Raw genomic sequence first — 13,439 nt, 5'->3', positions numbered from 1 at the left:
AGCTACTTTGTAATGTTATTAGAGTGCATGAAAATGCACTCTACTGTTATCCGAATTATTCTTATTATATGTTATCATTATTATTCCGCTGACGCTTTTTGTGCGTTTAATGCAACTTCAACCGTTTAACATAGAAACTTCATTCAAACTGCGTTGCGTAGGTCTTACTTAGGTGACTTCAGCTGTTATTTTCAACTTTTTAATTATACTTTTTAAACTATTAATTAAAAACTACTAAAATTTCCCCATAGACTTAACATTAGATTATGACATCACAATAGAGCAATTAGAATCCTATGCCAGGTGTTCAGGCCACCTGCAGCATCTGTCTCTGGCTTTAAGCATACAATATGGCTGTATGAAGACTACAGATCCTGTTCAACTGCTTCCTGTACCCACAACTGTTTCAAATTAAAAGTCCCTTTAAACTATCCAACTTTTTAACTGTTCAACTGTTATCAACTGTTCAACTGTTGTAACTGTTTGTTAACTATGACTCCCATCAACTGTATCCTCTGCCTTCAACTGTTTCAAAATAAAAGTCCTCACTAGCTAGTTAGCATCATTAGCATTTTAGCATAACTACTAAAAATGATTAGCTAAGTTAGCTGAGTCACATGGTTAGCATGGTTAACATGTTAGCATAGTTAGCATTTTAAGTAAAACTGCTACAAATTATTAGCTAAGTTAGCTGGTTAGCATAGTTAACTTTTTTTTTTTTTAATTGCTAGAAAACATGAGCTAAGTAAGCTAAGCAACTTGGTCAGAATAATTAGCTTTGTTAGCATAACTACTAGCAAACATTAGAGCCATTCCAACTGTCAGTTATCGTCAACTATCTACCTATATAGAGCCTTTAAACTATTTGTCTATCAACACGCATTAAACTATCAGTCTGTCAACAACTTTTAAACTATCTATATTTAACTTTTAAACTTTCAACATTCATTAAACTATCTGTCTATTAACAACTGTTAAACTATCTACATTCAACTTTTAAACTGTCTACTTCTAAACTATATAGTGAAACCGATAATGGAAGATTTCAAATTTCAAACGCAGCATGGCGGTTGGGCAGTTGTGTGTCAGAGGGTGTAGATGGTGGCCATGTTTGATGACATGTTGCCTCTTGCCTCTCTGCAGCCTCATCTTCTGACCTTGCCCCACGATTCCACAACGCGTTTGGGCCCACCCCAGCCCTTGCATGCCAGTGCGGCACCTGGCCAACGGAAGCTGCTAGCCCCCATACCCCCTGCATCCCCCCACCACCAGCTGCAGCGGTCTGTGAGGTCTACGCTGAGACCCCTGAGCGCTCAGCAGAACGAGCGCCAGGCTCGCAAGGAACTCCTGCAGGAGGTCCTGGAACTCGCTGAGGAGATCAAACTTGCCAGTCTCAATGATGCCAAGGCCTCGGACCAGACAGGCTGCTCTGTGGGCAGCCTCAGTCCTCGCAGGACCCCGCCGGCGCCCCGTACTCTGCCCTACCTCAATTCGCCCATTGCCCCTGCTATCCCCGCCCCCCCAAAGACAACCAGCCACAGACAGTTCCAGAGTAGACTACCCCGTCTCAAGAACACCATATCACTCAATGGGGTCACTGCTGTGACAGGTGAGTAGTCTCTCTTATACTCTTTCTCTCTCTCTCTCTCTCTCTCTCTCTCTCTCTCTCTCTCTCTCTCTCTCTCTCTCTCTCTCTCACACACAGAAGAATATATTGACTCAGTCTTTATTAGCCTAATTAAATATCAGTGCAGATATCAATTCAAATAACAAAGTTGTTTGCCAAGGCAAATGTAGACAGGATTTCAGACAAACATATTTGACCTTTGACCTCCCAGAGCAAAAGTCTGTTGAGTCTCTGGCAGGGAGGCAGGAAGAAACGAGGGAGCATAAGGAGGCGAAGAAGAGGAAAGTGACTGAGGCGAGGCATACAAGCAAGACCCAGCCGGCCAAGAATCTGCCAGAGTTGGCCAAACTGCGCCCACTGTCCTGTCCCGAGCAGGCCCTCCTGCAGGCCTTTAGAGTGCTCAGCGGACGATGACTGGTGGGAGTATAGCTTAAATAGTCTAGACTGATATATTAGGCTTTTTGCCAAGATGGGCTATGCTGTTACGCTATCCAGACAAATCGTAGGCTTTTAGCTAAGATAGATTAGACTATGCTGAGATATTGATGTTAAAAGAACAGCATGCCTTTAGAGTAGATAGTCTAGGCTATGTTAACACATAGGATTTACATGGCAAGAGTTGGTAAGTAGCTGGAGATAGAATACTTGAACCAAGTCCATGTATTACCATGTTCCTCTGATGTGAGTGTGTTGTTGGTGCTGCTGCAGGGGGAAGAAGATCGAGGCCCTGATCTCCATCAGGTCTCTGGCTCAGCACCACGCCAACGTGCTGCTGCCCAGGCTGCATGATGTCTGTCTGGCCGTCAATCAAGAGGTGAGAGGCTCTCTGCTGGAAAACATTCTGGAGCACATGTTGTATCTTTTGTCTTGTTTCAAACTAGGCAATATCTATTGAAATGCCTTAATGATGCTACCAAAGAAATGATGTTAACTTTGTCAGTATTCTATACAAGTCAAAGCGGTGCAAGCTGTCATTCTAATTCCCTCCTCCCAACCAGGTGAAGAACCTGCGCTCAGTGGTGTCCCATGCTGCCATGGTGACGCTGGCCCACCTGTTTGCTCACCTGGGGCAGGACATGGATCACGGAGGCCGAGGGCCAGCCCGACACTGCTGCCGAAGGCTGGAGAGTCCAGCAGCTTCATGAAGGACATGGATCTGGCCCTGGGGTACATGGTGTATAACACCAACCCCATCCGCAGCATGAACGCTCTCATCAACGGAGGGCTCAGGTTAGGGGCAGAGAGAAAAAGAGAGCAGGGTTGTACTGGTTAATTGCTTTCTAGTGCTTCTCAACTTTCTCTGTGTTACCTGGCTATGTACAGTAGATGTCTGTATCAGTTGTTACCAGTGTTGGGAGTAATGCATTAAAAAAGTAATGTAATTACAGTAATGCATTGCTTTTTGCTGTAATGCAGTAATGTAAGGCATTACCAATACAATTTCAGTAATATTTTACTCGGTACAATTCTCAGTAACTGAAGTTACTTTGCTTTTTAATCCAAAATTGAGAAATGCTCAACTGGCACCAGAGAAGATTATCCAAGAATTAAAAAAAGTCATCTATGCTGGTCCTGGAATTTGATTGCATTGTTTAGATGACTGTAGAAAGGGAATTTGAGTTATCTCTGCCATTCATGCAACAGATCTAACATGGTTAGGCTATACTTCTCATTTCAAGCAGTGAGAATAGCCATTATTCTCAAACTATTTGCATTAAGTCTACACCACTGTAAGTGGAAGGAAAGGCAACTAGCAATGATGAGAACCATTTAAAGTCAACATACAATTTCACCATGGCTATATTTTACTATATTAAGTTGTGAGTGACCTTTGGCCTTTGGGGCCTACATTGTCCCATGAGCCATAACTGCAACCGTTATATTGTTCTTTTGTTAGCCTTAAGCCTAGCTCAGTCATTATGCCATACCACATCACCTCCTGCCGTGTAATGAGCTGCATTGAACACATGAAGATCTATTGAGAACACCAAATCCATATTTCCTGTTATTTTGGTGAAAGTAATGTAAACGTAGTGTAATGCCTTACAATTCAAAGACAGTAATATTGTAATGTAACAAATTACTTTGAGATGACAGTAACAAGTAATAAATAATGCATTACGCTTTTGAAGTAACTTGCCCAACACTGGTTGTTACTCACCTAGTTTGTCTGTCGTTTCTGTGTCTCAGCTGTTTCTCCTGGTTCTGTCTCCTTGTCTCCCCTGGATCTCTGGCTTATCCATTCTCCTGGTGTGACTCATTGGTTCTCTGCTTCTTCTTAGTCACAAACATACAGCCGTGAGGAAGAGCACTGCACGGCACCTGGAGAAAGTGACGGAGGTCATAGGGGCAGCTCGTCTCCTGTCCGGCAAAAACGACCTGACTGCCCGCTTCATCCATACTGCCAGCTGCTTGGCCCTTGACAACACACTGGAAGTCAGGTCGGGAGCCCTATTTCTCTATGTTTCCTTATCATTTACTTATTGGCTTTGTACAAAAGTGTCAGTTCAATTCATAAAAGTAAAAGTAAATGTTTCTAAATTAGCCAATCAGCAACAGTTTCTGTTCTATTATGAGGTATCCAAAAGTCATCTCATGTCATACAGCAATACTGAATGTAATTATCTGTCAGTGCATGGCATTGAAATAGTGTGTTTACAGCTAAAATATAGTGAAGAATTTGGGATTTAATATTCACTTTCCAGTAGTGTCCACAAAAGTTATAGCCTGGCTGACACCTGACTGATTATCAAATCTCCATTGACACAGCTTTCCTGTAAACAAATGTTTTATATTTAGTTGTTAACTCAATTCCAAAGTCTCTGAGAATCTGCTGAGCAAATTCAAACATAGATTTGGCAGGGTTCACCTAGACTACATAAGTTACATTACATATATGAGATATGAGATCTTTTAGGAGGGCCAGAGGCAATGACAAACATGCCATTTTTCCAATTATAAGTCAGTGTACCATCAAAATGATGTTAAAGCCATAATACTTATATGCTTATACATCATAAACTAATGAGTCAGTGAATCAATAGGTGCTGATGTATTTTGTGTCTGAAACAGGAATCAGGCCCGTAACATTCTGTCTGTAGTGGCCTCCCATCCCGACCTCATCAAGATGGTGGAAAGGTTCGCCCCTCTGAGTGATCAAATCCGCATGAAGGACTTTATTAACAAATGCCAGAAAAGGTGGACTGGAAACATCACCGGACACCATAAACACTAAACACTTTTACTTTACATTTATTTATCAAAGTGACTAGCTATTCAGTATTGTTTAATCTGTGAACATACAGTGTAAATTGTCTTGGTAATGTGCTGTTTTTTTTCCCCGGCAGACCTTTGCGTTGAAGTGGACATCAGAGCCAGGGCGAGACCGCACCCACGGGGTCACAGACACACACACACAACACCACCATGTGTGACAAAACACACACACACACACAGGGCAGTGCTGCAGAGATACGCAAATGCACATCCGTTTCCCACATAAAATAAAGAAACAAAAATGAAAAAATGTGTTTGTCTGCGCTGATTCAACTTTATAAAACTTTCAAAACAATAAACAGTAATGAACACTCATTTTGATCACCTGAAAATCAAGTGCAAAGAGGTCGAACCAAAATGTTTATTATTTTTAATAGCCAACATACTCGTGGTGACAAGAAAGCAAAGTCCTTGAAGTCATTGGTTAAGAAACAACCCAGCTTTGATGATGTTTTAGCATTATCAGTTGGAAACAGTAAATTATTTACATTTTCTTGAAAAAGATTTACGGGAAACATAAGTTAGATTGCTTTCCCTCCTACTTTCCACACCAAATCTTATTTCTCACTGGAAATGCCTATATGAATTTTCAGGGGAATTTCACCTTTAGGAGGACCCTGCGGAACCTAACAACACTGCTGCCTTATGAATAAGCAGAAGCTTGCATTTTCTAAAGCCACCACCTGACGATCTTCTCTTATTCTCTTCCCCCTCTCTCTCTCTCCTCCCCTTACATGGTCAAGTGTCTCTAGCTAAAACAAGTGCTAGCTTGCTAACAACAATCATGAGAATGATAGCAATGTAGTTTGCACTGTAAACAACTGTGAGAATTTAAAGGGGTGTATCATTCATGGATAACACCTTTTGTTAACAGCTTATTGTACTTTCCTAATCAGATATACTTTGAAACACTTTGAATAACATAAGCAGGCTTAAGGTCAAAATGTAAGCACTGTGTAGCAATCTGCCCCCCCCCTCATGGTCAATTGGTGTCTCTAGCTAAAACAAGTGCTAGCTTGCTAACAACAAGCATGAGGATGATAGTAGTTTGTCCTGTAAACAACTGTGAGAATTTAAAGGGGGGTATCATTCATGGATAACACCTTTTGTAAACAGCTTATTGTACTTTCCTAATCAGACATACTTTGAAACACTTTGAATAACATTAGGTATCTAGCCCAATATGTTTGTGTGCATAATAACGCTAAGCTAATGTTACATTGGATATATAATTGCCTTTCTTCCTGTCACTGCATTCCTAGCATCAACATGGTTGGTTGATTAACGTTATTTGGGATTGTATCCCTTTCCATTAGTGTTTTATGGCGCTTTCAGTCATACTGTACATAGCTGTTTACAGTAGGTTAACCTCCTACCAGCCATTTACTGTTAGTGTTCTGGCATAGCCTAACTTAGCTATCGATAGCCTACTACATGTTTCCATTGTGATCTTAACTCTAATAAAGATAAAGTGATATCTATATCGCGTCTCCTTTGCTTATTCCATATCCAGAAAATACCAAGAAAGGAACTAATTATGTGAACTTTATTTATTTATCGAGTAAGATATGGCGGCGCAACTTCCAAGCTCCATCACACATTGGCCTCCAGTCACTTTTACCGCTGTTTCCTCCGAAGGGGGGCGTGGTCGCCCTATAAGACGGCAAAAACTGGCATCATCCACATGAACGCGCATCGCTAAGAGAGGGAGTAGTTAAGTCGTAAATTCAGTTGATGTTCTGTTACCCACCTAAATTCAATTCTAAAGACTGGTCTTAACAAAGACCAACGTAGCAGTTAGGAGCAGTCGTAGCAAAGAGTTGGTGCAACCGGTGTCTGCTGTCTGCGCCCCTACGTCATAATGGGGAGGTCACCATTATGGGCGAAAATCGTCATTTCAGATCACTTGATGCATCTTCACCTTAGGACTCACCCGCTCGCTTCTCGGTAGCCTAGATATTTGGATTTTGCTCAGTAGACTATATTTAAGTTCTATACAATTTATTTTAAAGTAGCTCCTATATATCGGCGACATTTTAAGTTCAATGGATTTTCAAAAGGAGTTCGGAAAACTCCATGCAGAAAATGAGGAGATGAAAAAAATGATGCTACAGCTCCTGATTTTACGCCAGGAGCAGAATCAGAACACGATTTGTACCGCATGTGTGAGTTCCCTCAAACATCTAAGAGCCGGCGTACAGTTTTATATAGCCTAAATTATAACTAAATCTAATATTCCATGTTCCCTGCACTTCATTTGGCATCTATGCTGAAAGGGTAAAGGTCAATGTTTAAGTATGTTTTGATGATGGGCATCTATGAAGTGACCTTTCCAGGTCAAAGTTGAAAGGATACAGCTTTGGTCAAATCTGACTATCAGTCACACTTTTTGGGTTAGTAGTTACCATAGAGGTATTAGAACAAATTATGATATTGTTCATACAGCTACTTTGTAATGTTATTATGATATCATTAATAATGTAATAATATAATGATGCCTTAGTTATTTACTAAATAGTGCATTATAGTGAAACCGTGAAGATTTCAAACGCAGCATGGCGGTTGGGCAGTTGTGTGTCAGAGGGTGTAGATGGTGGCCATGTTTGATGACATGTTGCCTCTTGCCTCTCTGCAGCCTCATCTTCTGACCTTGCCCCACGATTCCACAACGCGTTTGGGCCCACCCCAGCCCTTGCATGCCAGTGCGGCACCTGGCCAACGGAAGCTGCTAGCCCCCATACCCCCTGCATCCCCCCACCACCAGCTGCAGCGGTCTGTGAGGTCTACGCTGAGACCCCTGAGCGCTCAGCAGAACGAGCGCCAGGCTCGCAAGGAACTCCTGCAGGAGGTCCTGGAACTCGCTGAGGAGATCAAACTTGCCAGTCTCAATGATGCCAAGGCCTCGGACCAGACAGGCTGCTCTGTGGGCAGCCTCAGTCCTCGCAGGACCCCGCCGGCGCCCCGTACTCTGCCCTACCTCAATTCGCCCATTGCCCCTGCTATCCCCGCCCCCCCAAAGACAACCAGCCACAGACAGTTCCAGAGTAGACTACCCCGTCTCAAGAACACCATATCACTCAATGGGGTCACTGCTGTGACAGGTGAGTAGTCTCTCTTATACTCTTTCTCTCTCTCTCTTTCTCTCTCTCTCTCTCTCTCTCTCTCTCTCTCTCTCTCTCTCTCTCTCACACACAGAAGAATATATTGACTCAGTCTTTATTAGCCTAATTAAATATCAGTGCAGATATCAATTCAAATAACAAAGTTGTTTGCCAAGGCAAATGTAGACAGGATTTCAGACAAACATATTTGACCTTTGACCTCCCAGAGCAAAAGTCTGTTGAGTCTCTGGCAGGGAGGCAGGAAGAAACGAGGGAGCATAAGGAGGCGAAGAAGAGGAAAGTGACTGAGGCGAGGCATACAAGCAAGACCCAGCCGGCCAAGAATCTGCCAGAGTTGGCCAAACTGCGCCCACTGTCCTGTCCCGAGCAGGCCCTCCTGCAGGCCTTTAGAGTGCTCAGCGACGATGACTGGTGGGAGTATAGCTTAAATAGTCTAGACTGATATATTAGGCTTTTTGCCAAGATGGGCTATGCTGTTACGCTATCCAGACAAATCGTAGGCTTTTAGCTAAGATAGATTAGACTATGCTGAGATATTGATGTTAAAAGAACAGCATGCCTTTAGAGTAGATAGTCTAGGCTATGTTAACACATAGGATTTACATGGCAAGAGTTGGTAAGTAGCTGGAGATAGAATACTTGAACCAAGTCCATGTATTACCATGTTCCTCTGATGTGAGTGTGTTGTTGGTGCTGCTGCAGGGGGAAGAAGATCGAGGCCCTGATCTCCATCAGGTCTCTGGCTCAGCACCACGCCAACGTGCTGCTGCCCAGGCTGCATGATGTCTGTCTGGCCGTCAATCAAGAGGTGAGAGGCTCTCTGCTGGAAAACATTCTGGAGCACATGTTGTATCTTTTGTCTTGTTTCAAACTAGGCAATATCTATTGAAATGCCTTAATGATGCTACCAAAGAAATGATGTTAACTTTGTCAGTATTCTATACAAGTCAAAGCGGTGCAAGCTGTCATTCTAATTCCCTCCTCCCAACCAGGTGAAGAACCTGCGCTCAGTGGTGTCCCATGCTGCCATGGTGACGCTGGCCCACCTGTTTGCTCACCTGGGGCAGGACATGGATGCGGAGGCCGAGGGCGCAGCCCGGACACTGCTGCCGAAGGCTGGAGAGTCCAGCAGCTTCATGAAGGACATGGATCTGGCCCTGGGGTACATGGTGTATAACACCAACCCCATCCGCAGCATGAACGCTCTCATCAACGGAGGGCTCAGGTTAGGGGCAGAGAGAAAAAGAGAGCAGGGTTGTACTGGTTAATTGCTTTCTAGTGCTTCTCAACTTTCTCTGTGTTACCTGGCTATGTACAGTAGATGTCTGTATCAGTTGTTACCAGTGTTGGGAGTAATGCATTAAAAAAGTAATGTAATTACAGTAATGCATTGCTTTTTGCTGTAATGCAGTAATGTAAGGCATTACCAATACAATTTCAGTAATATTTTACTCGGTACAATTCTCAGTAACTGAAGTTACTTTGCTTTTTAATCCAAAATTGAGAAATGCTCAATTGGCACCAGAGAAGATTATCCAAGAATTAAAAAAAGTCATCTATGCTGGTCCTGGAATTTGATTGCATTGTTTAGATGACTGTAGAAAGGGAATTTGAGTTATCTCTGCCATTCATGCAACAGATCTAACATGGTTAGGCTATACTTCTCATTTCAAGCAGTGAGAATAGCCATTATTCTCAAACTATTTGCATTAAGTCTACACCACTGTAAGTGGAAGGAAAGGCAACTAGCAATGATGAGAACCATTTAAAGTCAACATACAATTTCACCATGGCTATATTTTACTATATTAAGTTGTGAGTGACCTTTGGCCTTTGGGGCCTACATTGTCCCATGAGCCATAACTGCAACCGTTATATTGTTCTTTTGTTAGCCTTAAGCCTAGCTCAGTCATTATGCCATACCACATCACCTCCTGCCGTGTAATGAGCTGCATTGAACACATGAAGATCTATTGAGAACACCAAATCCATATTTCCTGTTATTTTGGTGAAAGTAATGTAAACGTAGTGTAATGCCTTACAATTCAAAGACAGTAATATTGTAATGTAACAAATTACTTTGAGATGACAGTAACAAGTAATAAATAATGCATTACGCTTTTGAAGTAACTTGCCCAACACTGGTTGTTACTCACCTAGTTTGTCTGTCGTTTCTGTGTCTCAGCTGTTTCTCCTGGTTCTGTCTCCTTGTCTCCCCTGGATCTCTGGCTTATCCATTCTCCTGGTGTGACTCATTGGTTCTCTGCTTCTTCTTAGTCACAAACATACAGCCGTGAGGAAGAGCACTGCACGGCACCTGGAGAAAGTGACGGAGGTCATAGGGGCAGCTCGTCTCCTGTCCGGCAAAAACGACCTGACTGCCCGCTTCATCCATACTGCCAGCTGCTTGGCCCTTGACAACACACTGGAAGTCAGGTCGGAGCCCTATTTCTCTATGTTTCCTTATCATTTACTTATTGGCTTTGTACAAAAGTGTCAGTTCAATTCATAAAAGTAAAAGTAAATGTTTCTAAATTAGCCAATCAGCAACAGTTTCTGTTCTATTATGAGGTATCCAAAAGTCATCTCATGTCATACAGCAATACTGAATGTAATTATCTGTCAGTGCATGGCATTGAAATAGTGTGTTTACAGCTAAAATATAGTGAAGAATTTGGGATTTAATATTCACTTTCCAGTAGTGTCCACAAAAGTTATAGCCTGGCTGACACCTGACTGATTATCAAATCTCCATTGACACAGCTTTCCTGTAAACAAATGTTTTATATTTAGTTGTTAACTCAATTCCAAAGTCTCTGAGAATCTGCTGAGCAAATTCAAACATAGATTTGGCAGGGTTCACCTAGACTACATAAGTTACATTACATATATGAGATATGAGATCTTTTAGGAGGGCCAGAGGCAATGACAAACATGCCATTTTTCCAATTATAAGTCAGTGTACCATCAAAATGATGTTAAAGCCATAATACTTATATGCTTATACATCATAAACTAATGAGTCAGTGAATCAATAGGTGCTGATGTATTTTGTGTCTGAAACAGGAATCAGGCCCGTAACATTCTGTCTGTAGTGGCCTCCCATCCCGACCTCATCAAGATGGTGGAAAGGTTCGCCCCTCTGAGTGATCAAATCCGCATGAAGGACTTTATTAACAAATGCCAGAAAAGGTGGACTGGAAACATCACCGGACACCATAAACACTAAACACTTTTACTTTACATTTATTTATCAAAGTGACTAGCTATTCAGTATTGTTTAATCTGTGAACATACAGTGTAAATTGTCTTGGTAATGTGCTGTTTTTTTCCCCGGCAGACCTTTGCGTTGAAGTGGACATCAGAGCCAGGGCGAGACCGCACCCACGGGGTCACAGACACACACACACAACACCACCATGTGTGACAAAACACACACACACACACAGGGCAGTGCTGCAGAGATACGCAAATGCACATCCGTTTCCCACATAAAATAAAGAAACAAAAATGAAAAAATGTGTTTGTCTGCGCTGATTCAACTTTATAAAACTTTCAAAACAATAAACAGTAATGAACACTCATTTTGATCACCTGAAAATCAAGTGCAAAGAGGTCGAACCAAAATGTTTATTATTTTTAATAGCCAACATACTCGTGGTGACAAGAAAGCAAAGTCCTTGAAGTCATTGGTTAAGAAACAACCCAGCTTTGATGATGTTTTAGCATTATCAGTTGGAAACAGTAAATTATTTACATTTTCTTGAAAAAATTTCTGGGAAACATAAGTTAGATTGCTTTCCCTCCTACTTTCCACACCAAATCTTATTTCTCACTGGAAATGCCTATATGAATTTTCAGGGGAATTTCACCTTTAGGAGGACCCTGCGGAACCTAACAACACTGCTGCCTTATGAATAAGCAGAAGCTTGCATTTTCTAAAGCCACCACCTGACGATCTTCTCTTATTCTCTTCCCCCTCTCTCTCTCTCCTCCCCTTACATGGTCAAGTGTCTCTAGCTAAAACAAGTGCTAGCTTGCTAACAACAATCATGAGAATGATAGCAATGTAGTTTGCACTGTAAACAACTGTGAGAATTTAAAGGGGTGTATCATTCATGGATAACACCTTTTGTTAACAGCTTATTGTACTTTCCTAATCAGATATACTTTGAAACACTTTGAATAACATAAGCAGGCTTAAGGTCAACATGTAAGCACTGTGTAGCAATCTGCCCCCCTTTCATGGTCAATTGGTGTCTCTAGCTAAAACAAGTGCTAGCTTGCTAACAACAAGCATGAGGATGATAGTAGTTTGTCCTGTAAACAACTGTGAGAATTTAAAGGGGGGTATCATTCATGGATAACACCTTTTGTAAACAGCTTATTGTACTTTCCTAATCAGACATACTTTGAAACACTTTGAATAACATTAGGTATCTAGCCCAATATGTTTGTGTGCATAATAACGCTAAGCTAATGTTACATTGGATATATAATTGCCTTTCTTCCTGTCACTGCATTCCTAGCATCAACATGGTTGGTTGATTAACGTTATTTGGGATTGTATCCCTTTCCATTAGTGTTTTATGGCGCTTTCAGTCATACTGTACATAGCTGTTTACAGTAGGTTAACCTCCTACCAGCCATTTACTGTTAGTGTTCTGGCATAGCCTAACTTAGCTATCGATAGCCTACTACATGTTTCCATTGTGATCTTAACTCTAATAAAGATAAAGTGATATCTATATCGCGTCTCCTTTGCTTATTCCATATCCAGAAAATACCAAGAAAGGAACTAATTATGTGAACTTTATTTATTTATCGAGTAAGATATGGCGGCGCAACTTCCAAGCTCCATCACACATTGGCCTCCAGTCACTTTTACCGCTGTTTCCTCCGAAGGGGGGCGTGGTCGCCCTATAAGACGGCAAAAACTGGCATCATCCACATGAACGCGCATCGCTAAGAGAGGGAGTAGTTAAGTCGTAAATTCAGTTGATGTTCTGTTACCCACCTAAATTCAATTCTAAAGACTGGTCTTAACAAAGACCAACGTAGCAGTTAGGAGCAGTCGTAGCAAAGAGTTGGTGCAACCGGTGTCTGCTGTCTGCGCCCCTACGTCATAATGGGGAGGTCACCATTATGGGCGAAAATCGTCATTTCAGATCACTTGATGCATCTTCACCTTAGGACTCACCCGCTCGCTTCTCGGTAGCCTAGATATTTGGATTTTGCTCAGTAGACTATATTTAAGTTCTATACAATTTATTTTAAAGTAGCTCCTATATATCGGCGACATTTTAAGTTCAATGGATTTTCAAAAGGAGTTCGGAAAACTCCATGCAGAAAATGAGGAGATGAAAAAAATGATGCTACAGCTCCTGATTTTACGCCAGGAGCAGAATCAGAAC

General features: G+C 41.9%; 2 protein-coding genes and 1 long non-coding RNA gene across 3 annotated transcripts in view; 2 read left to right on the top strand and 1 right to left on the bottom strand.

Annotated features, from left to right (window-relative positions):
• Positions 1–2,772, top strand: part of LOC125285090 — a 54,009-nt gene extending 51,237 nt beyond the window's left edge. The window contains exons 4-5 of the mRNA XM_048229339.1: positions 2,336–2,441; positions 2,626–2,772. Of these exons, the coding sequence (XP_048085296.1) occupies positions 2,336–2,441; positions 2,626–2,772 (253 nt within the window). The remainder of the gene's footprint in view (positions 1–2,335; positions 2,442–2,625) is intronic.
• Positions 2,773–6,948: 4,176 nt separating this feature from the next.
• LOC125285085 (TOG array regulator of axonemal microtubules protein 1-like) lies at positions 6,949–11,544 on the top strand. Its single transcript, XM_048229325.1, has 8 exons — positions 6,949–7,068; positions 7,539–8,004; positions 8,232–8,436; positions 8,728–8,833; positions 9,018–9,250; positions 10,303–10,461; positions 11,092–11,217; positions 11,366–11,544. Exons 1-8 carry the CDS (start codon positions 6,949–6,951, stop codon positions 11,376–11,378), a joined length of 1,428 nt encoding a protein of 475 aa, XP_048085282.1. The 3' UTR covers positions 11,379–11,544.
• A 1,277-nt stretch (positions 11,545–12,821) lies between these two features.
• On the bottom strand, positions 12,822–13,433 carry LOC125309268. The gene is made up of 2 exons (XR_007196094.1): positions 13,043–13,433; positions 12,822–12,945 (listed from the first exon to the last, which is right to left on the bottom strand). It is a non-coding gene; the product is annotated as an uncharacterized LOC125309268 (long non-coding RNA).
• Positions 13,434–13,439: the final 6 nt, after the last annotated feature.

Source organism: Alosa alosa, chromosome 2 (assembly GCF_017589495.1).
Source record: "Alosa alosa isolate M-15738 ecotype Scorff River chromosome 2, AALO_Geno_1.1, whole genome shotgun sequence".
Classification (NCBI taxonomy): domain Eukaryota; kingdom Metazoa; phylum Chordata; class Actinopteri; order Clupeiformes; family Clupeidae; genus Alosa; species Alosa alosa.
The sequence above is the reverse complement of the archived record's forward strand: the minus strand, read 5'-3'. Positions and strand labels throughout refer to the sequence as shown.

Excerpts from the sequence above, each read along its gene's own strand:
- LOC125285085 (XM_048229325.1), top strand. The coding sequence starts at position 6,949 with ATGGATTTTCAAAAGGAGTTCGGAAAACTCCATGCAGAAAATGAGGAG. Across the intron at positions 8,437-8,727 it reads GTGCTCAGCGACGATGACTG|GGGGAAGAAGATCGAGGCCC; the intron begins GTGGGAGTATAG and ends GTGCTGCTGCAG. Across the intron at positions 9,251-10,302 it reads CTCATCAACGGAGGGCTCAG|TCACAAACATACAGCCGTGA; the intron begins GTTAGGGGCAGA and ends GCTTCTTCTTAG.